The sequence below is a fragment of the Eubalaena glacialis genome, chromosome 10 (assembly GCF_028564815.1).
Source record: "Eubalaena glacialis isolate mEubGla1 chromosome 10, mEubGla1.1.hap2.+ XY, whole genome shotgun sequence".
Lineage (NCBI taxonomy): Eukaryota > Metazoa > Chordata > Mammalia > Artiodactyla > Balaenidae > Eubalaena > Eubalaena glacialis.
The window spans coordinates 90,922,162-90,945,916 of NC_083725.1; the positions used below are offsets into that span (position 1 = coordinate 90,922,162).

At 40.1% G+C, this 23,755-nt stretch overlaps 1 protein-coding gene across 2 annotated transcripts in view; it reads right to left on the bottom strand.

The window, feature by feature from the left end:
* Positions 1-23,755, bottom strand: part of LGR4 (leucine rich repeat containing G protein-coupled receptor 4) — a 96,325-nt gene that overhangs the window by 38,174 nt on the left and 34,396 nt on the right. Inside the window, exons 1-2 of one of the 2 annotated variants that reach the window (XM_061201528.1) lie at positions 7,638-7,756; positions 6,955-7,026 (exon numbers count right to left, since the gene is read on the bottom strand). In XM_061201528.1, coding sequence (XP_061057511.1) covers positions 6,955-7,016 — 62 coding nt within the window. In that variant the 5' untranslated portion in view covers positions 7,017-7,026; positions 7,638-7,756. Of the gene's footprint in view, positions 1-6,954; positions 7,027-7,637; positions 7,757-23,755 lie in introns of those variants that run through there. The other variant, XM_061201530.1, reaches the window with a different exon arrangement.

Sequence of the window (23,755 nt, forward strand, 5' to 3'; positions counted from 1 at the left end):
AACAAGTTGTCTTTGGCCTCCTTCCTTTTCCTTCTACCCTCTCTCCCTTGGCAAGCTCTTTCAACCTAATGTTTCCAGTAATCCCCTCAAAATAAAAGACTCTAAAATCTATACCCATGAAACTCCATTCTATAATCCACACCCATAAATCTCTAGTCTCAACCCCACACCTATATTTCCAGACACCCCTACCCACCTCTCACCTAAATTCTAGATGTATGTTCAAAAACTGCATATGCTGTCTTCTCTTCTGAAACAGTTTCTCTTTCTGCATGGTCTTTCATTTTGTCAAAGCACCACCAGACTCCTGGTAATCTAAAAATGAAGTGTTATCGACGACACCCCCTGTCATCCCAGCTGAGATGTCCTCTTGCTTCTATTCCCATAACATCTTTGGCTGAGTTCCCTCCTCCCTCTCACTGCCTCTCATCTACCCTAGTTCAGAGTCTCACAAGTCTCACCTGGACTATTGCCATTATCATCTTCCTCTGTCTCCTACCCTCTCTCAATCCCAAGCATCCTAACCTCTATGAGATTATACTGATGGAAGGTCACATCTGATCAAGTCATTTCCTAGCTCAAAAAACTTCCATAGCCACTCAAAACTTGACACCCCTCCATGAGTCTGCCAAGAAAGGTCTTCAGCCTGGCCCTGAACTCCTTTCAAGGTTTCTTTCCCATAATTTCCTTTCAGGAATTCAGCCCTAAACTCAGACCAAATACCACAGCTTTCCTCCTCCCTATCCCAGTCTGTCGCCATATCTTTGCTCATCCTCCTTTTTCCACATCTCCTCATGAATAGCTCCTACTATCCCTCGAGGCTCTCCAGAAATGCCAGCTCTTTGACGAAGTCTTCCTTAATCTTTTTTGCTTGAAGTTATTTCCCTTCTGCTTTGAACTCCTGTAACTCTACAACACCATTCACTCATCTCTCTCGAAGGCAAGAATCCCAGTTTAATTCAACACTGCACATAGTGCTTTACCTAACACAAGTTTGGTGAATCAATGGATTGTCTAATAAGTCTTTCCTCATCCTTTCCACATCTACCAGGCCCATTACTAACATGCTGTGTGACCTTGGGAAAGTTACTCAACCTCTCTGAGGAAAAACTCAGCTTCCTCATCAGCAAAATGGGAATAAATATAGCTTACAGAATTTTATGAGTTAAAACAAAACAATGGTTGTTCTAGGAGGGCCTATCTGGTACACAGTAGGGCCAATTAGTACAAGGTCCCTCCATTTCTCTTTTCATCCTTATAACCTAATCTGAGAGCTCTCCACATGACACACAGGGAATGGTATGAATCAGAGCATTGATACTCCTCTGTGAGACGATTATGTACTTCCCAACAGCAAGTATAGGGATCATCGCTACCAAGTCATCCTATCAGAGCACTAAAAAGTGGGACAAGAGAATGCTTCAAAGAATGTAATATTTTTAACTGTCAAATATCACTGGAGCAACTGAGGAACTCTTTTGCCTTTTTGGGGAAATTATTGCAGTTGATAAAACTTATCTGAGAAGCCTTCATCAAGGGAGTAAATGTCAAGCAAGACAAACGTTAGTTTGGAAGCAAAGGAAATTCCTTGTAAGTACTGGAAGAGAACAATCGTCAGCTATTTTCTAGAACTCTAAACAACCCAGTAAGACTATTTGAGACTACTTATGCATCTCAGAGATATGAAAGGTGACAGGATATAGTGGACATGGCACTGAACTAGGTAGGTCTAATTCTGGCTCAGATACTTACTCACTGTGGCACTTGGAACAAGTCACTCATCTACTGCTGAGCCTTGATATTCTCATCTATAAAATGGTGTGGCTAGACCAGAAAACCTCATTCTAGGAAGACCTCCTTGTTAACAAGTGTTTTGTTCAATGAACTTATTACTAAGGGAAATGTTGGGCAGCCAACCACCTTTGACGGTTAGCTGTGGACATACTTAGAATTGTAGACGACAGTAAATAGATGTCCTCTTAAGCTTCCTTCCAATCCTGTGCCTCTTGAGGCAGTATCACAGCTTAGAAATTAAGAGGAAAGACTTGAATCAGATCGACATGTATTCAGATCCTGGCTCTGCTATTTACTATATGACTCAGGGAGTTTTTCACCTCTCTAAAACTTCCATGTCCTCATCTATAAATCAGGGTGATGATAAATTCTATCTACCTCATTGGGACAGGGGTCTTGTGAACATTAAACCAGATAGTATGCACTAAGTTTTTGGTACATAATAAACTCTCAATAAATGTTGGCTGCCATTATTATTTCTATTGAACCCTAAAATAATTTCCCTTTGCCAGGCTTGACCAATTTTAATTATATGCAGTAACTCAAATAGAGACCACAAAACATAGTTTTAGAAATTCAAAATGGATTAGCATGACAGCAAACAGGTGCAACTTGTGGTTCTAAATTGTATCCTGAACCAGAATTTTTTTTTTTGCTATAAAGAATATTAGTGGAACAGCTATCAAATCTGAATAAGAATTACAGACCAGATAATACATATCAATGCTAGTTTTCTGAGTTTGACAACAGTACTGCAATTATTTAAGCAAACGTCCTTGTGTTTTTGGAATAAACAATGCACTATTTAGCGGTAAAGGAAAATTATGATTACACCTTACTTTCAAATGGTTCAGAAAAAAATGTACACACATTGAATATTGTGTGCATGTATGTGTGTGTATACAGTCTTATATGTAAGTATTGGCTAAATTAAAGTATTTAAAATTTTTAGTTTTGACCCACTCTGTATCTCCCTGTTCAAATTACTCACTAGTCCTCTTTTGTAAAGTAATGCCTCTACTTAGAATTAACTGTCCTACGCACCAAAAAAACGAGTACTCAGAGACCTAATTTTCACTTTAGCATTGCAAAGAGTTCTAAAGTCAAAGTACATTTTGACATGGATAGAACTAGCCCAGTCTTATAGTATGTATTAAACAATAACTGTGCAAGTGCCAAAGCTGGCAACGGTTTCCACTGCTGTTGCAACATCTAAGCTCAAAGTAACATCCATGGATTTCTCAGTGAGAGCCTACAGAAAAGTAGTTGGATATTCCTTCTGCTGTTTCTAATTAAATCAATTTCACAACTCCACATTTCAGCCATTCCCTAAATGGCTACCAATGCCCTGACAGGTCCCAAGGAGAGCCAAAAATAGTTGCGGCGGCATCATATCAGACAACCAATCCTGTGGATGCTAAATTAATATTTTCCAAAAATTCTGCCTTTCCTTTCACGTCGCTAACAGAAACCTATATCGGCCCACTCCAATTCCCATCTCCAGGCAAAACAACCTCTCCCCCAAATACTTCAAGAAAGACTGCAATGTTTACGGGGATTAGTGAAATTTACATGACTCATGTCAGTGTAGCACTTCATGGTCACAAAGCACTTTTACGTAAATAATCCCCTCTTCCCTTTACAATACTACTGTGAAGAGTCCCATTTTAAAGAGTAGGAAACTGAGGTGAGAAAATCAAGAGACTGTCCCAAGATTTTAGACATTTTATGGATTGAATTCAGGGCCAGATCCTATGTTTTTAGATACCCAGAGAAAGAAGGGGGAAAAAAACATCAGTGAATGGCATCTAGTCATTCAGGACAAAGAATCCTAGTCGCCTCCCTCTAGCTCACCCTCATACCCAATTCAACTCCTTCAGGATAAAGTCTAGACTCCTTAGCTTAAAAAAGTCCCCTGATGATCTGGCCACATCTCCTAACATTTCTCTACCTTTCAGTATTTCACATTTCTCTGTATTTCAACTGGAATAACTAACAACTTCCTAACACTTCCTAAGTGTCCTAACACTTCTGAAATGTCTACCTCCATGCCTTTGCACATGCTATAAGGGTCTTCCTGGAGCGCCCTTACTACCCATCCTCACCTGGCTAATTCCCATGTGTCCTTCAAGGCTCAGCTGAAGCTATTCTGGAAAGCTTTTCCCAAATCCTCCAGTCTCAAGTAAACAAGTTATTTCAGGCTTCTGCTGACCCAGCATTCACTTGTTGGACAGTCTTTACCATGTTGCACCAAGTGTTGGTTCCACCTCTCCCTCTGGACCCATGTTATCCAACTGAACTTTCTGCAATGATGGAAACTTTCTATATCCACAGTGTCCATCACAATAGCCACTAGCCACAGGTGGTTACTGAGCACGTGAAAGATGGCTAATTCAACTAAAGAACTGGGTTTTTAATTTAATTTTAATTTTTGTAAATCTAGATTTAAATAACCACCTGTGGCTACAGCACAGCTCTAGACTAACTGTCAGCTCCAAGGACAAACACCATACCTACTTGTCTCGGTATCCCTGGCACCCACCACAGGACCTGGCACAGAGCAGGATTCAGTGTTTGTCGAAAGAATAGGTGAATGTGTAAGTATCTATAAACACTTATTAAGTTGGGAAGTGATTCCACCCAATATTCCCAGCATTCTGGATTATCATATAAAATTCGGCCAAACCAGTCTTGTAAAGCGCACCTTATTAACTATCATGGGGAAAAAAAAAGTCCTCAGTAAATCACTCATTTCTGCTCAGGGCACTTTAGCTTCACAATCACGCTTAAATGACTTCCAGATGACTTCTGGACAAAGGGTGACGCTGTTTATGAAATATTACAATACTCATGCAGCATCATTTTGGAATGTCGAACTCAACTGCAGTGTTTTATAAAGAAAAAACATGGGCTTCTTACCCTGATTCTATTAACATAGAAAAGAAATTCCCTTGAAGGCCTTAAGTATTCCCAGCATATTAAAGACTATTCTGAAGAATTCTGTAAAATTAACCATCAACTCTCCTGACTGAATTCATTTTTGAAATCTCATACAGGATTTGGAGAAGCTGTACAGACTTGATTTGATGGGCTTCCTCACTGCTATAAGCAGAATGCAGAGAGAACATGACCTCTTACAAAGAACTAGCAGTCAAATCCAATTTGGTTCCAATTAAAACTCTCGGTTGACAGAATTCATGAGCTTGACATATGCTCGGTCATTTGAGATTTTAAGAAATCCAAGATGCGAACTTCACAAAGCAGAGATTAACCAGGGCGGACTCTGCATCCAGGCACCCACTACCAAATCCCTCCGAGTGCCCTGGCTGGCAACCAAAGGCATCGACAAACTGGTCGGCACACACCGCCCACCCAGAGCAAGGAGGGCTTCTCCATTTCCCACCACCGCCCACCCAGAGCAACGAGGGCTTCTCCATTTCCCACCCGGTGCGTCTCACATTCCTGGTGGTGATACAACGGCTGAACAACTGCTCACTAATGGCCTTTTGCTGAATAATTACTTCTGTAAAGGGAGACTAATCCTAAAATCTAAAACTGTATGTGAAATAAAAAGAAATAGGTGAAGCATCCTAGAGCTTGATTGGGAGGGTGGGAAGTGAGGGATTCAAATACATAGTTCACTGCTTTTTCACTGAATTTAAATGTTTAATTAAAACTGAAGAGCTATGTCTTACAAAAGAATTAATGTTCACTCAAGAAAAAAAAAGGCAAAAATAAAGTAAAACATACATTTAAACCTTGTACCAATGGCAACAGTTGGTATATAGGCTGCAGCTTTGTTTCCCCTTTAGGCACTTTTAAAATAGTGAAATAAATACCAGCCAGCATTTACATAACACTCACTCTGCTTCATGCACTGTCCTAAGTATTTAACATCTATTTAATTCATTCTGTCTTATCTGCACCTTAAAGACAAAGAAACTGAACAGAGGGAGGTTAAGTAACTTGACCCAGTTCACAAGCTTGGAAGTGGCAAATCATCTCTGTCCAATTTCTTCTGTGGGAACATTATGTTCAACTAAGCAGTGTGGGAAGAAAAACTTCTCCTTAACGTCACTAAATCCTTAACTGCTGTTTCCATACTCTCTCAGAAGCAGCAAGCACAACCTGCTTGGCTTATATTTGATTCCTGTTCCCCATGTGCGGGGAGGGGCCGAGTTAAGATAGGAGACACTCACTGACTTGGATCTAATACTCAACAGCTGGCTGTAGGGCACAATCCGTAATATGAATTTAGATTCCTTCAGGGCCATAGCTCTTTGATGTTCTTACCATCAAACTGTCACCTTCTTGCCTCTACATATTACATAACCCACTGGCTTAGCCGTTTTTAAAAGCCTCCATTTAACTTGAGTCAACTCTGCTTTTATTTTTTTAACCTGGATGCTTAAAATCTATCGTTCCCAATTCCTATAAAATCTAAAAGTGCTTATTTTGATGATGAACTTCAAATAAGTGTGGAGAGCAAAACAAAATGGAGGTTGTAACAGGTGGAAAGAAATTTTCCCCCATGTAAACTGTTAAATTGGAAATTTTAAACTGTTAAATTTCCAATTTTGGAAACTGTTAAATTGGCAGTGAGATGCCACTGCCAAGTTCGGAAACAGACTTAATGTTAAAGGTGTTCTCAGAGACCCGTAAGATGCTCCATGCCCTCATCCCAACCCCCAAGACCACCTGCCAATGTCCAAGGAGACAAGTTTTCTGCTCATTCACGTAGAGGCTGTCTGCCGCATCATGACCCTGAAATACTTTGGATTATTCTTCATGGTTCTGTTATCCACACAGCAACTCCTGTGGCAACCATGGTAATTACACTGCAGCCTTGTTATCTTGGGATAACACTGTAATTAACCTGTGTCACTGCAGCATTCATGGTCATAATAATTGCGGCAAAAAAGTCCTATGGAAGTAGCATTTTTCGTTCTGGCTTTCAAAAATAACTTCAGCAATCATACTTCTTAAAAACTCAAATTTGTTTTGCCCCAAAACATATGATTTCCTCTGTACAAAGGCCACTGAACCAAGCTCTCTGAGTGCCCCCTGAGAAACAGTAGACTATCTCTGTCATAAGAGCTCCCAAAGAGAATAGGAGAAACAAACAAATAAACAAAAAACATTTCTCGAAAGAATACTTACAGCTCCTCTAGAAAAGGGAAGTTCTTAAATGCATCTTCTGGTAACTGAGTAATGTTGTTCATGCTGATATCCCTGGAAAACAAAGTTAAGAAGATTAACTAAGTGATATTAGACTTAAAGCACTTAAGTCAACAGAAAAATAATTAGGTGCTGAAATTCTGTAAAGAAGCAAGAAAAATGAGCATAGAAGACAGACATAGGAATAGTCATAATTTAGCTTCAGAATGCAATGCTCAGAAAACAGAAAAGTTAAATCTTTTATTATAAATTACGTCCCATCATTTATAACATACCCAGATCCTGGGTTTTCACCCTTTAAGTATTCTTGGAAAAAAATGTCTCCAAAGACCTACAATGAGAGAGCCGGTGTGGCTTTTCATTGCTCTGGTATTCAAAGTGCTGTACCTGATAAAAATAAACAAATGAATACCCAAAACTTGATAAAAGAGATCTGCAGGTACGGGTGGCTTCTTAAGCCACTGTCTGGGATAATAAAACAGGTCCTAACTGTACCCCAGTCGTATTTTCTGCAAAACCTATAAAAGTCCTCCAGGTAATAGCTGTAAGTAGATTTCATTTTTAGCCTATGAACAGATGCAGGCTGCAAACAAGTGCATACATGACAGGTATGCGGTCCATTTCCAGTTTTTCCTTAAAGAGGCAGCAGCAAGGAGGGTACTCACTCGACGGTATCACGTGACAATTAACTAGTTCAAGCAGCTGAAAAAAATTCTTTATTAACCATTTCCTTCTTCCCTGGCAGCTGCCTTTTGAACTGGCGTTCTCCTTCCACACTCTACTTAATCTGGACACTGTGAAAGGCAGCTGAAGGCAGCCTCACCAGGGACAGCCCCCGCAGGCTCTGGGTTGCCTGCCTTACCCAGATGCCTCTGCCTCTTATTTGCTGTTAAATTATCTGGCTCAGCCCACAGGTCTCTCCTTTCTAGAAACCACCATGAAAATTCACACGTGTGACTTTCCCACAACTGGATTAGACATAATAGTCTAAGGAGGTGGCAGAGACATCAAGCACACAAAAAAAACCAGCCGACAACAATACCACTGTTCTTTTCACTACTTTGGTCAGGTAAAAATTTCCTTTAAAGGACACCTTGAGTATCAAGGTAGGTGAGTCCCTTCTCCCCATCTTTCCTCTCACGAACATTTAGAAATGGTACTTGCATCTCTTCTTACTAGCCTTTCCCAAGGCAGGTTTGGAAAACTTCTTGGCTTGGGAATAATAAGAATGGCAGTTGCAAAAACAGCAGTAGCAGCTAACATGTTGAGAATACTGATCATGGGATAAGACTGCATATCAAATCTCACTTTACGATTGGGGAAACCAAGGCTTACCGGGGCAAAGTAACCTCCCTGAGGCCACCAACAAGTGGTGTAACGGGAAATGTGAGCTCCACAGTCCAAGATCTTAACTCCAAACTCTGAGTCTTCTAAAATATCATTTGAATCCTGCTACTTTGCTCCAGTAAGTAGTTAAGACATAAAGCAAACCCTGAGTCCTACCAAGGTTAAAAAGAGGGACGGATACTGCCTCCAAGACCTTGGCACAATCATCAATGAATCTCAGGAAGAGCGCTTCTGCTTGATGATTAAAAACAAGAACTATAAATAGCTTTAGCCATTGAAGAAACAAAGTTCTGAAAATTCTCTGGAGACGAATCCCAAGACCATACGGATTCACATGCATTCCAAAATTGTCTATCATTAAAAACAACTCAAATTCTACTAAAGATAACTTACAAGAAAAACAAAATTAATATACTTTTCAAGGAATTATTATTTTTAAATTCAGGCCCTGATACTAATTTAATCAGCTATCATTATCCCTGGAGAAGGGGGAGGAGGAACCCTTCATTTTTCATAAACACTGGAGCAAGGTGAGAGAGAAATAGCACCCAAATAGGGGTCAGATGGAATATTGTTTCATCCTGGGCCTCAGTTTGCTCATCTGTAAAATGGGGGAGTTGAACTGATTGACTGGGGGGCTTCCTGGCCTGACATTATATACTTCTGTGATTCACTTTTTTTTTCTTTTTTTGGTAGTTTTCATGGAGGGGCTCATCCTCTCTGATGAAGATATATGAGGTTCATTTGATGGAAAAGGCATGTTTCTGAAAAATTTACCATAACGCAAAATTTAAAGACTACTAGTTTGCCATTATAAAACTACTGAGTCACTCCCACTGGAGCACATTTGCCCTTAACCAGTAAATTAACTCTTAAGAATGCAACAAAACTTTTACTCACGTTGAAAAGTAAAATAATAATGAGTTAGCAGCGATTCTGTAAAACATCACACAATTTTGGTGTTCTTTAGTCATTCCAATAAAAGGAGAAAGGACAACCATAATTTATTACTTTACAAAAGGAGGCACTCCATACTGTTTCCTCTTAAGTTTGGCACACCTGAATTCAGGTGAGTATCACAACAACAGAAAAACTGACTGACTGCCTCACCAGAAAAAGACACATAATTATGAGAGAATTTATACCACACTCTTCCCTGCATTCCAGTTTTTAAAAATGCATACATCTATATAACTCTCATTTTTTTCCCCCTCAGAGTAACAAGACATAAGAGGTAGCTTTGCTGTGAGCTATAAATGCAATTAGTGGGACTCCATATTTACAAACTAATATGTGTTAAACACGTGGTGAGGTTTTGTTTCAAAGTTTCAGGTTCAGAAACAACACTTGTTTCCAAATTGATCTGAATTTCACAGACTCAGAGTTCTATCTTTCTAGGTGTTTTCCATCATATTTTCTAGGCCTCAGTTACAAAGCATTTGTGAATAAGGAAGAGAAAAAAGTAAATAAATAAAAGAAAGGGAGGGGGGACCTGGAAGATGTTATCTCCAGAGAAGCTCTGGAAACATGTAGTTACAGAGTATAAGGTGGGTGGGTACTCATTTAAAATAATGAGGACTAATGGTGATAAACAACCTACAGACAGCTTTAAGAGTATATTCCAGACCTGACATTACCAATACTGACAAGAGAGCTTGAGGCTGGAAAGGATGCTGAGGGTGATGAGTTAACTGTAACCATTTACAAATGGAAGTCCTAAGCCAATAATTACAAGTATATTGGGCTCATATGCCTATAAATTACTAAAATACATAAGTAAAAGAAAGTGGTCTAGAAAATTTTCAGCTAGAAGGTAACACCTCTGGGTCAGTGCCTTGACATTCCTTATGAGCACCACAATCTTGCCAGGAATATCTGTAATTAAACCCAGAGATCTACCATCCTGCGTTCCTACAAAGAAAATAAGTGTACCATAGAAAACAAAATAATCTTACAAGGTCAGAGCACCACCAACTCATAAACACCTCTGAAGAGTAATTTCAAGAGAACTAACGGCCTTACTTGAAGCCAGCCCAGCATGGATGGAAGGGCGCAGGCTTGGGAGACCAAGGCTTACCTATCAATTCACCAGCACTAGCTCTGTGATCTTGGGCAAGCTGTTCATCTTTTCTGAGTCCTAGCTTCTTCATTTGGATAAATGGAGGAAGTAGTAACTAAACCTTGTAGAATGCTGTGAAGATCAGAAAAAGTCGTCACATATAAGAAGCTAAATAAGTAACAGGTGTTATCTCATCATCCTCCGTGTTTTGGCTGCTCCTGGAAGCTGTGTGAATCTAGTGGACAGAGAGCCAGCAGGCCAAGAGTCTCACCGCCTTTGGTGGCCTTCCTTCCCAGAAAATAAACCACTTTTACACAAGGGAAACACTCAATGGTGCTGAAGGTCTAGAACCTGGAGTTGTTCCTAACTACAAAACTGGATTCTAAACTCCAGAACTCCAGGAGTCGAAGCTGTTAAGATAGAAGCGCTCTTTGAGATCAAGTACTTTGTTTTAAAAGAAAAAAGTTGAAGCCCAGTTGTTGACGGAGAAGGGAGGGAGGGAGGAAATTACATTCTTATAGGAAACTGTTAGAAGGACCGGAAAGACAAGAGCCATTTTCAAAAAGATCAGGAGGACTTCCAGCGGGGTAAGTGATGAAGCAGCGGACAGAACCTAAGAGCTTTTGCTTAGTAGGGGGGAAATGCCTGAATGTATCTTTTCTATACATACTGGTTCCCTAACAGATTTCTTTATGCTTGGGCCTTTCAAGGTACACCAACTGGTACAGGGCACACGCGTGCATATCACACCCAATGCAATATTCCCCAATTTTTACAACAGAGATCAAAAATGCAAAAGCACATCACCCCACGAGGAAAATAAAGGTGAATGCTCCAACACCAGCAGTCACTGATTTCAAAATTAACAGTGAAATGGTGCAATTGTTTAATTGAAACTGCTAAATCTCCCCAGTGCTTAAACTCTCATCTTTTTTTTCCCTCATAAAATTCATTAATATTAAAGTATCTACAGAGTAGAGAGGAACATCATGTTTCAACAAGGTACCTTTTAAAATCCCTGTAAAATGCTCCCAAAGCGAGCCTAACCTGTTTGCTGATGGCCCAGCATGTACCACTGTGGACTCTGCCACCACATGCTTGCTGGTCTGGGCCTTTTGCCATGGAATTATTTAATTTTAATATACTGTGATTGACCCATGTTATCTAACTTTGAATAAACCTTCCTATTTGTGTTAGATAAAACTGCACTGCTGCTGCCATAATGTTAATAGTAAGTCAAATATTACCCGGCAGTCTGAGAATTTGATAAATTATGTTTAATAAATTACAAACAGGTTCTAGAGAAAACAATCATTCTCTAATATATTCTCCAGAAAGTGGTGGTGATGTCCTTAAACTCAACAGACACATGCTGATAATGATTAAGAACTAATACTATTCCAATGACTTTTCTAGGGTCTTGTCATCCACCAAAAATTTTCAGGCCGCTCTCCAGTTAACAGATGTCTACTGTCTGAACAAAAACAAAAAACTAAAACTAAATTTGAAAAATGGGCTGGGTAGAACACATTGGAAGGGAATGTCTCTCTCACGCACAAGTAGGGTAGATAACACATACACCACCAAAGTTCTAGACAAAGCTTACGTAGAGTTTAATTTCTTTTCTGACAGGGTTCCATATCTTTGGGCAAGTGATCTCTTTTGCTCCCTACTTTTATAATAACAAAGCAACCTATGTTCACTGTTTTTAAAGAACTGAAATACAGGGAAAAGCATCCACAATATCAATACCCAGAAATAACCACTGTCCTATTTCATGGGTGTCATTCCAGGTTCTTTTTCTCTGGATGGTATGTATTTTTGCCAACATGAAATGCTATCGTTCTGAACATATGTATCTCTTGACACCTAAGATTCTTCATTTGCAAAATGGAAAACAAATTCTCTGAAAATATATTTTAATGAAAGCATAAGTACTTAATATATCTCAATGCTATTTTTGGCAGGCCATACATCATGGGAGGGGAGCTTCACACCTGGAAGTCACCGTGCCAAAAGGAAAAGAGGTTAGTTAAGTCTCTTTTCCAGAGACAAGGAGATATACTGTCACCCATTTAACAAATATGTACAAAGCACCCAATTACCCACATAGGTGCAAAGCACTGTGCTAGGATGGTGAAGTTTTATATCAAAAGATATAGTCACAGTTCTCTTTTTTACTTTCTTTTAATTAAAATCCATCACTCCACTCTGTTCTTAACTTATTACTGCTTGAGACACTGTTGCAATGTGTAATTAAGTTTAACCTTTCTAAAATGCATTCTTGCATTCTGGAAGCAATAAGAACAGCTACATATGTGTAAAGACACTGCTCTTTAGTTACACTGCAGAAATGGGGCCAAAATGGTATGGATGCCATTTTAGTCAGATTTTGCCCTAGAGATATTTTTCTGACCTTACGTGTTTTTGCACTGCTAGAATCCAACTAGATGGCATGATGGACTCCCTTCTGACGCCATGTGAAATATCTGTACTCCCATTTTAGGCAGTAGGATAAATTGGCTCCATACTATCTGGCATCTTCCCTGGTGTTTCAAGCACGAAGGCTCAGTGCTTCCCAGCGGACAGATCCAAAACTTGACTCTCCAAGCCTTGCAGTCCTTAAGAGGAGAACTGCTACAACAACCATACTGTCACTTAAAAGATAAATGTTAATAATCACTGCCAAGAAGAGTTACCATCTTGTAAAGTCATTATCTGTTTAAGGTATTTGAATATCCTAGTATATAGTCTTCAAATCTTAAAAAATAATAAAAATACAGTAAAAAGTTTTGGCTACAGGAGATATAGAGAAGAATGTTTAATTCATTTTATGATCTTCTACTTTCATGGATTAAAACCCCTGTTTTAGAACCTTTTAGCATTTTTCCTTTAAAGACTTCCAAAGCTCTATTGCCACTGTTATGAAAATGAAAAACTACAAAACAAACTGGAAGAAAACATTTGCAAAACACTATGGGATAAAGGATTTGTATCTATAACACAGAAAGAACTCTCAAGACTCAATAAGAAAATAAACCTGATTTTTAAATGGACAAAAATATCTGAATAGGGGCTTCACCAAAGAAGATCACACAAATGGCAAAAAGCACATAAAAAGATGTTCAACATTAGTCATTAGGGAAATGCAAATCAAATCACAATGAGATAGCACTCAGCTATTAGAATGGCTAAAATGAAAAAAAAAAAAAATCTGACAATAACAGGTGCTAGTGAGGGTATAGAAGAACTAGAACTCTCATACACTGCTAGTGGTACAACCACTCTGGAAAACAGTTTGGCAGTTTCTTATAAAATTAAACATATAATTATGACTATGACCCAGCAATGTTAAGTATAAATGGATGGGTTAGGAGAAAGGTTGGCTACAAAGGGAAAGTTTGGCCCACTGGAAATGCTCTATATATCTTGATTTTGACTGGTGGTTACATGATTGTATACCTTTATCAAAACTCTTAGAACTGTATACTAAAAGTATGTATTTTACTGTATGTATCAATAAGTTAAACGTCAATTCTTGTGTTGGCCTTTTATAAATAAGTATATATATGATACTACCTCTTCACGTTTCTCCCACAGGAAAAAATAATTCATCCTGTGGCTAGAAATCCTCTTTTCCAGGACTTGCCCAAAACCAAATAACGTGATGCACAGCACTGGCTTGGCCTGAGAGTCAGGAAACCTGCAGGTTCTTTGCGTTTTGTTTTGTTTTGTTTTGTTGCCTTTTTTGTTGTTTTTTGGTTGTTTTTCCAGCCTCTGTTATCCACTTGCAGGACACTGGGCCAAGCCTCTTCATTCTCTCTTTACTGAGCACCTATTAGGTTTGCCACTGACTGTATGCTGGGTCCCAGGTAGATAAAGACAAATAAGACAGAGTGTTTATCCTAAGGGCGCTCTGCAATAACAAAGCAGTAAGTAAGTACTGTGATCCGCGTGGCAGAGCGAGGGAAGATGGTCAACCTAACATGGGACCAGAGAGAGACTTCCAAAGGCAGGGCAGAGACGCAATTGGCTTTTGTGCAGGACAGTTCTTCGTTATGCAAGACAGTCTTGCTCACTATTGGGTGCTTGGCATCCCTGGTGCCCCAGTGCACTAATTGGTGCAACCGAAAACATTCCCCAAACGCTTCCAACCTTCCCGCAGGAAGCTGGCAGCACAGAGAGGGATGTGAAATCTATTCAGCGGGTGACAAACGGCATCTTTTAAAAAGAAATATAAGGAATGGTTAATATCAAAGTGAAGTACATCACACAGAAAAAGAATAAATATTGTTTCATGACAGTTATTTAGATTTCATATATATATATTGGGTCATGATGTAAAACGTAGTCATTACTGGATTCATAGGAAAAAAAAAAATTGAAAGCCTCTGAATCAGATAACTTGTTTGTTTGGGTAGAGCGTGCCTTCCAGGCAGTGGGAATATCGTGTTAAATGAGATAAAACCAGAGTGGTCAAAGAGATAAAACTACACAGGAATTGGGGTATTACAAGCACAATGGATATAACTGGCAAGAGAAGCTACCAAGGCAAGCAGAAAGTATGTCCCCAAAGGCCTTTGTGTGTGACCTCTAGAAATCACAACTTTATTCTGAAAGCATGGAAAGCTGCCAGAGGAAGTTTAAGCATGTCACGTTTGCTGCAGAAAGATCATTTTAGCAGCCATCTACTGCCATGGGATGAAAGGAAAGGACGTTATTAGGAAGAAGAAATCCCAGCTCCTCTGGAACTCAACCTCCTCTATTGAAAAATATTCTGTACTTGCTAACTTCGAAGGTCCTTTCCAAATCTATCATTATGACTCCTCCTTTGGCATTCCTGCTCCTGCACATTCCATGCATAATTAGTAGAAAATAAGAAACCCTGCGATTCACTTTTTTCCTATACGTGCAGGCACATTTGCTTGTGTTAGCCAGTGTGTGAGTGAGGACAGACTTAAACATACCCACTTCAGAATTACAAGGGTTCAGCAATTAAGAAAGATGCATGACTTCATTTCCAAAGGTAATATTTTATGCTGTAATTGTTTATGGTCTCGGTGAAGCAATACAGCCTAGGAGACACTGAAGGGTGTGTTCTTCAAGGAGATGCTAACCCAACAAAGTAGAAAAGAGAGAGAGCGAAACACTAATGTGTAAACCTCACATGGCCACGAAAGGCATGTGTCACTTAAATTACACATCCTCAAAAGGGTAACTTAAAAAATAAAGCTAGTTAGGCTAATGCAATAGTATTTTCTAATATTGAAAGAAGTTCCACTTGTTTTCGGGGCTTTTTTTGTTTTTTGTCTTTTTAAACAGAGCCTGTTTTCAAGTGTGAGATGTGTTCTAAAGAGGAAAATATAAAATACTCTAAATCCGGAGCACTGTTTACTAAATGGCAAAGAACAATGAATACCAAAGACAAAAAGAACATTCTTTTCTATAGTTTGATCGAGGACCCCTAGCATCTGGCATCACATGGAACAGACAAGGGTTAAACTATAATATTCCTTGTTTTCTTGCTACTGAACGAGGTTCTCAGGCATTCTTTGGGTGTCAACAGCTGTTCTGGTAACCCTAACGATGACAAAACAGTGCTCATTACCAGCCAAGACACACAGACAAAATGCAGTTTCAATAGTCCATTTAACATCAACAAGAAGGATTGTAAGGATTGTCGTCTGGGCTGATTGGAAACACTCAGTTACTTCATCTTAGCAGACAAAATGCACTATTCACAAAGAAATCAATCCCACAGCATTTATTATGGTAAATATTCTAATTAACTAAACGGTTGATGTTTTATTATAGCTACACTTATTAACACCACTGATAGGAAAACATTACCTCATGGTCCTTGCCTTCAGACATGCACACCCACCCACGAAAACTGCTGTTTAGACACTCATTTTTTTAAACTTCAGCTCACAACCAATTAATGGGCAGTGAAATCATTTTAATGGGTCATAGCCAACTTTTTTTTTCAATTGAAATAAGAAGGAATAGAGAAAAAAATAGAAAAATATCAGAATGCATCAAATGTAATAAAGGTAAGTATTGTCTCACGAAATTTTGTTTCTGCACTTGTGGGCTTCTGTCTTCCTGATGGCAAAGTCTCAAGTTTATATATATCGTGTCGTTTTAAGTTCATATATATGGTCTGTGTAATATAGCAAGAACCATGAGTTCAAGGACTTGGCTATTCAAGCCAAATCTTCTTATTCCTCCTGCCAAATGGATTCAAAACTACAGCTGCTTCCCCAGCACCACCAGGTTGGCAGAATGGATTTAGTAACCTTTAAAGTACTTCCTTCAAGTACACCCCAGTACTTTCATATTTTAGTGACATCGGTTTTCTAAAACTGACAGTAGCAGTATGAGAGAATGTCACAATAAGCTACCCTGAACTTTCTTTATTAAAAAGAGAGAGAGAGGGGGAGGGAGGGAGAGGAAGAGACATACAGGCACACATTTAAAAGACTTTATTACAGTATTACTTTTCAACTGTTTCAAAAGAACTGTGGATAAATCAGCTGAGTTAGCTAAATTTCTACTTGGCTACCCTGGGCTCTATCGAGATTTCTAGAAATATATGATAACAGAGTGACAAATTTCCACTTACATAAAATGTATAAAATGTTTATAAATAACCTGACAAAACCATCCTTCAATAATGTAGTGATTTGAAGGTTAAAAACAAAAAAGACCCCCTCACCAAAAAATCTACACTCCAGTAAATCCTTTCTAATGCCCCAAATCCAAAAGGGGCCTCCCAATAAACACTGTTTGCACATCCAATAATCATCCCAGGCAAGAGGAGCTTCAATTTCCAAGACACTGAGGCACTGACCTCATTATGTTGAGGCAAAAGGAAAATTCCAAATGATGAGGCAGTCTATACCCTGAAGGCCAGCTGCCAACCGTCAAGGCCTGAACCCAGGGGCAGACTCTGGGGTTTCACCATCCCTGTAATGCAGGCTTTGTGGGGCAATTGCTTCCCTTCAAGCCAGGAGGCATGCAATACACACACACCACACACACCCTCCCCGTTCTCTGCTCTGATGGCCATTTTTTAAAAGGCTTATAAAGTGTATTCTATCCATAGAGGAATGACTCAAAATTGTAACTGGGATGACTCAATCATTTCTGTTGACTATTAGACAACAGACATTGATAATGCCAGTTGATAAAAAGTCATTCAAGATATTCCCTTGGGAATGACTTACAACTCATTAAAGTCAATATAGAAGAAGCTAGGCAATCAAATCTGAGATGATCCTGGATCTTCCGGAGCAAAGATTCTCAAATCTGTTTTTCTAATACTTCTGGACAGCTCTATTTGTGATAAGTCCTCACGTTCTAAGAAGTTCAGGTCACAAAAAACTTCACTTTCCTTTTAATTTTTGCAATCATTATGGGTCATATGGTCCTTTGTTTTTTACCCTGGACAGAAAACAATAGGCTACCCTGAAATCTGTTTAATAAAAAGAAAGAGAGAGACACACATACACACTAGGAACTCCAAAACAAAATACTCTGTAATGACCTATATGGGAAAATGACTATATGGGAAAAGAATCTAAAAAAGAGTAGATACATGTATATGTATAGCTGATTCACTTTGTTGTACACCTGAAACTCACACAACATTGTAAATCAACTATACTCCAATAAAAAATTAAAAACTAAAGGCACAATGGATAGTTAAAAAAAAAAAAAGTTATTGCTTTAGAATGTCCATCCAGGAAAACCTCTCAATTCCTCAGTTGACTTGATGTTTTGTTGAAGCAGTTTTGTTATTAAATTGGAAAGCCAAGAAGAAATAATGTCTTAGAAAATAAATTCCTATAAGGAGGAGGATCTTTAATCCCCCCAACCTCCAGTGAAACCAGGTACACACTTCTGATCCATTTGTGCATGGGTGCATGCACGCATGCATGCACGCGTGCACACACACACGTACACTCTCCCTCTCCCCCCCCCACCCCCCGCCCCCATAAAGAGCTTAACCACAATTAAAGAATGTTTCAGATTAGGAGGCCAATTCACATACCAATAAGGAGGATGACAACTCACTCCAGTCTGCCTTGGACAATCCCAGTTTACATCTATTGTCTCAGCATAATTATTAATAGTCCTCCTTTTCACTTTCAAAGGGGTGGTCATTTGGATGATAAATTAAATCATCATCCCACTAACAGCTATAGGTATGACTGAATAGTGTTGAATGAGTTGCGATGGGAAGAAGTGGAAATCTTGGTTTGGATTACCTTGGGGAGGGCTTAAATAAAAGGCTAATTCCTCATCCGTATAATATTATGATGATAATAATAATATGGAAAATATCTTATAAGCATCTGTAGTGTTCGTAAATATCACTTTGATCCATTTCCTGCTCCTCCACCTAGACCTTATGTCCCATTAGGGCAGGGTCTGTGTTTGGCTCAGGAATGTATCCCAAGCCTGTAGCTCAATGTGTGGCCACAGTTTAATGAATGACATGCCAGACACTACATTAAATGCTTTAACAGTCATGTAACAAGTACTTACTTAGCATTTCCCAAAAAAGAGAAATGTTTAAAAAGGTTTAATTTCCCAACCATCTAAAGATCGTCAAAGGCCTGGCTGCAGGAGAAAAGAAAGGAGAGGCATATAAAATATCTTCATCTTGACAACTGACACCTGATCTGCGTCCGGGACAGACATCAAGAACACATTGCTTATGAAGAGCAAAGAGCATTAATGGCAGATTTCCTCCCAGAGTCTACTGCTATAACCAAGTAATAACCTTATATGCAAACACATTTGGGGAAAAGCAAGAAAGAGAGCAAAGCTTTCATTTCAATACAAGTTCCTGGATTTAAAAATAGCTTGGGAGGAATGATGTAAAATTGGATTTCAGTAAAACTAATTTTTCTTCCTCAAAAATTCAAAATACAGGCTTTGTCCTATAAATAGCATCTCAAAGAACCACTGAACTAGAAAGCAGAGTGATTAAAAGTTTCTCCCAGAAGCCTGACCAAGAGCCCTGGGTTTGAACACAGCTCTGCTCGCTCACTGGCTGTATAACCCTGTATAACCCTGTCATAACCCTGTATAACCCTTAATTTCTCTGTGCCTCAGTTTCTTCAAGTGTAAATGGGGATAACACTTCTGACTTCAGAACATCGCCGTGAGCATTAGAGGATGTAACCTCCAGCCAGTGCCCAGCACAGTTAACCTAGCCCACAGCAAACACTCAAAGTCAACTATTATTATTTTTACTATTATCATCATCCCCCATCACCACCTAATCTAATCATCTCATTTTAATAATGAGGCAAGAGACCCAGAGGGGTTAAATATTTAATTAATCAAAGAACCAAGATCAGAGTCAAAATGATAAATCCCAGTTCAGGGTTCTTTCTACTACCTTAAACTAGAGCATGTGGCAGTAATATTTTAGCAATATGCTTTGGGACTGGGGAAAATAACTTCCCTAGAAACAACGTGTTCAATGGTGCTTAGATTCTGAAGTTAATGGGTAAGAGCTGGCTGAGCCCCTCAACTGTAGCTCAACTAATGAGCCAGTACTACAATCAAAACACGGAAATAAACAAACCAATGCTATCTGTACTTAACCCAGTAAATGCATGAAAAGTCTCTTTTTACTCATTAAGGATGTTGGTCCTTGAAGAAGTCTTATGTTTAAAATGAGGCCAAACTGTAAAATGGAATTCTGGACACCTTTAAAAGGTGTTGATGTATTGATGGATTGATATGTTCAGTTTTATGTAAAGAACTCACAGCTTTTTTTTGTTGTTCAACATATCTTTAGGGGCTTCCCTGGTGGCGCAGTGGTTGAGAGTCTGCCTGCCGGTGCAGGGGACACGGGTTCGAGCCCTGGTCTGGGAGGATCCCACATGCCACAGAGCAACTGGGCCCGTGAGCCACAATTACTGAGCCTGCGCGTCTGGAGCCTGTGCTCCGCAATAAGAGAGGCCGCGACAGTGAGAGGCCCGCGCACCGCGATGAAGAGTGGCCCCCACTTGCCACAACTAGAGAAAGCCCTCGCACAGAAACGAAGACCCAACACAGCCATAAATAAATAAATTAATTAATTAATTAATTTTTAAAAAATAGCTGAAACTTAAAAAAAAAAAATCTGGTAACTTTAAAAAAAACAAAACAAAAAACATATCTTGGGGCTTCCCTGGTGGCGCAGTGGTTAAGAATCCGCCTGCCAATGCAGGGGACACGGGTTCGTGCCCCGGTCCGGGAAGATCCCACATGCCGCGGAGCGGCTGGGCCCGTGAGCCACAGCTACAGAGCCTGCGCGTCTGGAGCCTGTGCTCCGCAACAAGAGAGGCCGCGATAGTGAGAGGCCCGCGCACCACGATGAAGAGTGGCCCCCGCTTGCCACAACTAGAGAAAGCCCTCGCACAGAAACGAAGACCCAACACAGCCATAAATTAATTAATTAATTAATTAATTTTTTTAAAAAAACGTATCTTTATTGGCTTGATGATTAAAACATTCCCTCTTATCTTAGGGGGCGGGAAAAAAGGAGCTGTATGCAAACCAGGTAAAAAGGTAGAGGGCAGGGCCTCTGATGCTAAAGGAACAGCATGTGTGAAGGACAGAGAGGTTCAGGAAACAGCAAGTAGGCTGGTCTGGCTGGGATGTGGAGTTCACAGGTCAGGGGCAAACCCAGAAGGATCACATAGGCTCAGATTACAGAGCACACTGCATGTCCATATAATAAAGAATTTGAGGACAGAAACAAGGAGCTATGGAAAAATTTTTAAGGAACATAAAGAAGGCTGCTTTACAAAGAAATTCTGGTGGATGGGCACGACGTTTACCTTCTGTACACCTTTACGACTACCTTGATTGAAATGACACACTGGCACTCTGCTCCTGGCCCACGCTGAATGAGGTCAGAAGCAGCAGCGCCATGAAACGATTGCTATGGATACTGTAAGAATGAGATGAGGTTATGATTCATGAAGCCACACAGTGTTCCCTTCAGCAGAGCCCTTGGGAAAAACTTCTCTCTGACCTCAGTTCCAAGAACAGCTGTGTTTCTCCTGCACAGTGTGTCCTTTTCATCTTATAGACAATGTGGAGTCACAGAAGTGGATTCTCTCTCCCTCTTCCCATCAGCTACTAAGATTTTCAGAGCCAAAATTGTAACCCCCTCTTTCACAAATGTATATACATTAGATGGGCAGCTTCAGGAATTCCTGTCTTCAGTTGATCTTCTCTGGTCCTAATCTGGGGGGAGGGGATAGTCCCAGTCTTCTAGCCAGTTATTTTGTATTTTACCTTAAGCATTTTGGCAAAAGCTATCTTGAATTCTTTTTGGAATAAGGAGGATCACACCCGTCCTTTTTGAGCACTCTCTATGTGCCTGGCGCTCAGAAGCCAACAAATGCACAAGCCCATTTGGGTGGTTTTATAAAAGGGTGATCATGGAAGCGAGAAGGTTGAGAGGGAGAGAGACAACAGCACAACGGCCAGAGAGGAAAAGGAAGAAAAGAGTCCCCTCAGAGGCAGAACCAGCAAAATGTAGTGATTAGAGGTTGGGGAAAAGGTAAAGTTGAACCTCGAAGATGACACCGTGGCTTTTCGCCCACAGATCTGGGAGGGGGACGCTGCCATCAGTGAGGGACATGACAGGAGGGCAGAGTGTGTTGGCTCTGTCAGGTCATGAGTTGTTATGTGTTGGATGGTAACAAATGCCAGCCCAGAATTGAGGCACAATGCCAGGGAGGGGTAAAGTCACGGGAGAATGAAAACTCCAGAGTGGGTGGCATCACCCAGAGAGGACATGCAGAGATAGAAAGAAAATGGCTGAGAAACAAAGGTTTAGAAATAACTCAATTGGAGGAACAGAAAGAGGAAGGGAATGATCAGGAAGGGGAGGGAAGAATCTGAAGGGAAAGCTTCTGAGAGATCAAGTAAATACACTGTCCAATGCCACCACGTAATCAGGAAATAGATTAGCCACAGGATTTGGTAATTAGATCACTTGTCCATAGGTTTATCAGAGCATGAATCTCATAAATACTAACCATGACTAGAATTTTTTCTTTCTTATTTTGGCTCTGGGAATAGAACAAAGAAAGGGAGAGAATTTCCTGAGGTAACTGGGCAAGATTTAAAAGAGAAAAGGAAAAGAAACACAAGGTTTAAAGAGGATGTGTGTAAACATGTGAGAAAGAGACCGCCTGAGGTGGAACTGACTGGGCTAGGATGCTGATAGATGAGGAAAGGGGACCTACAATGTGACTATTCCCCCTGCTGGGACGGAAGGGGCGGGAGGGCGGGCTCCCTCAGCAGAGAGCGGGTGGGGCTCCTGGCTAACCACACCTCCTAAGGGTGCGGCGGTGTAGACAGAACCCCAGATGTCTGTGACTACTTGGCATCTATTCCTTCATTCTCGAAGTCCAGGAGCACTGATTCCAGTCTCACTCTCACACTGAATGTATTCCTTTCACTCCTACAGCACATCACAACTACATTTTTTTCCCTAATGTGTTTTCCCAGCTCTTTCTCAGCTACAGTAATTAATTCAAATACACCACCACTTAAGTGCCAATCAAAGCTCCATCGAGATCTAAGAAGAACAATGGTGTGCTTATATGCAGTCTATTAATTTAAATTACCAGTTGAGTCACTACATGCCAACAATTAAGCAATGACACACACACAGATTATACTCTACATGAATATAGCTGAACCAGAGATTTCAGAGAATGAGTTGTCCTGGATGGCCAAGTTTTCCAGATAACTGAGTGAGGGTTTGCCCCTGGGGGTGGCGGGGCGGGCGGGGGAGGGGGGGTGTGGCACCAGCATCCAAATAACTTTTTTTTTTACTTATTTATTTATTTATTATCTCCTTAGAACTCTATTCGCTCTCCAACAAGGCCCTACCTGACCTGCCCCTGGGCTCCTCCCCAACCTCATCCCAAACCATTCATTCCCCTGCCCCCGGCTCACCCAAGCTCCTTTCTGTTTACCACTCTGAGGCGCTTCCCCAGCACCCCTCAGGGCAGGTTCATGCTCACCTTCTGGGTTCATCTCAAATGTCAACCCTTAGCCCCATGACAGTGGCTTCCAGTATACTCTCTCTCCATCCACTTTATTTCCTCTTTCTAGCTCTCATCATTCAAATTATCTTATTTGTTACCTTTTCATTTTTCTAAATTAATTAATTAATTAATTTTTGTTTTTTAATTTTTGGCTGCATTGGGTCTTCATTCTAGCATCATCTGGGAATCTCATAGATAGGTACAGTCTTGGGTTCTACTCCAGACCTACTAATCAGACACTCTAGGGGTGTTAACAAGCTCTCTGGATGATTCTGATGCACGTGAAATGTGAGAGCCA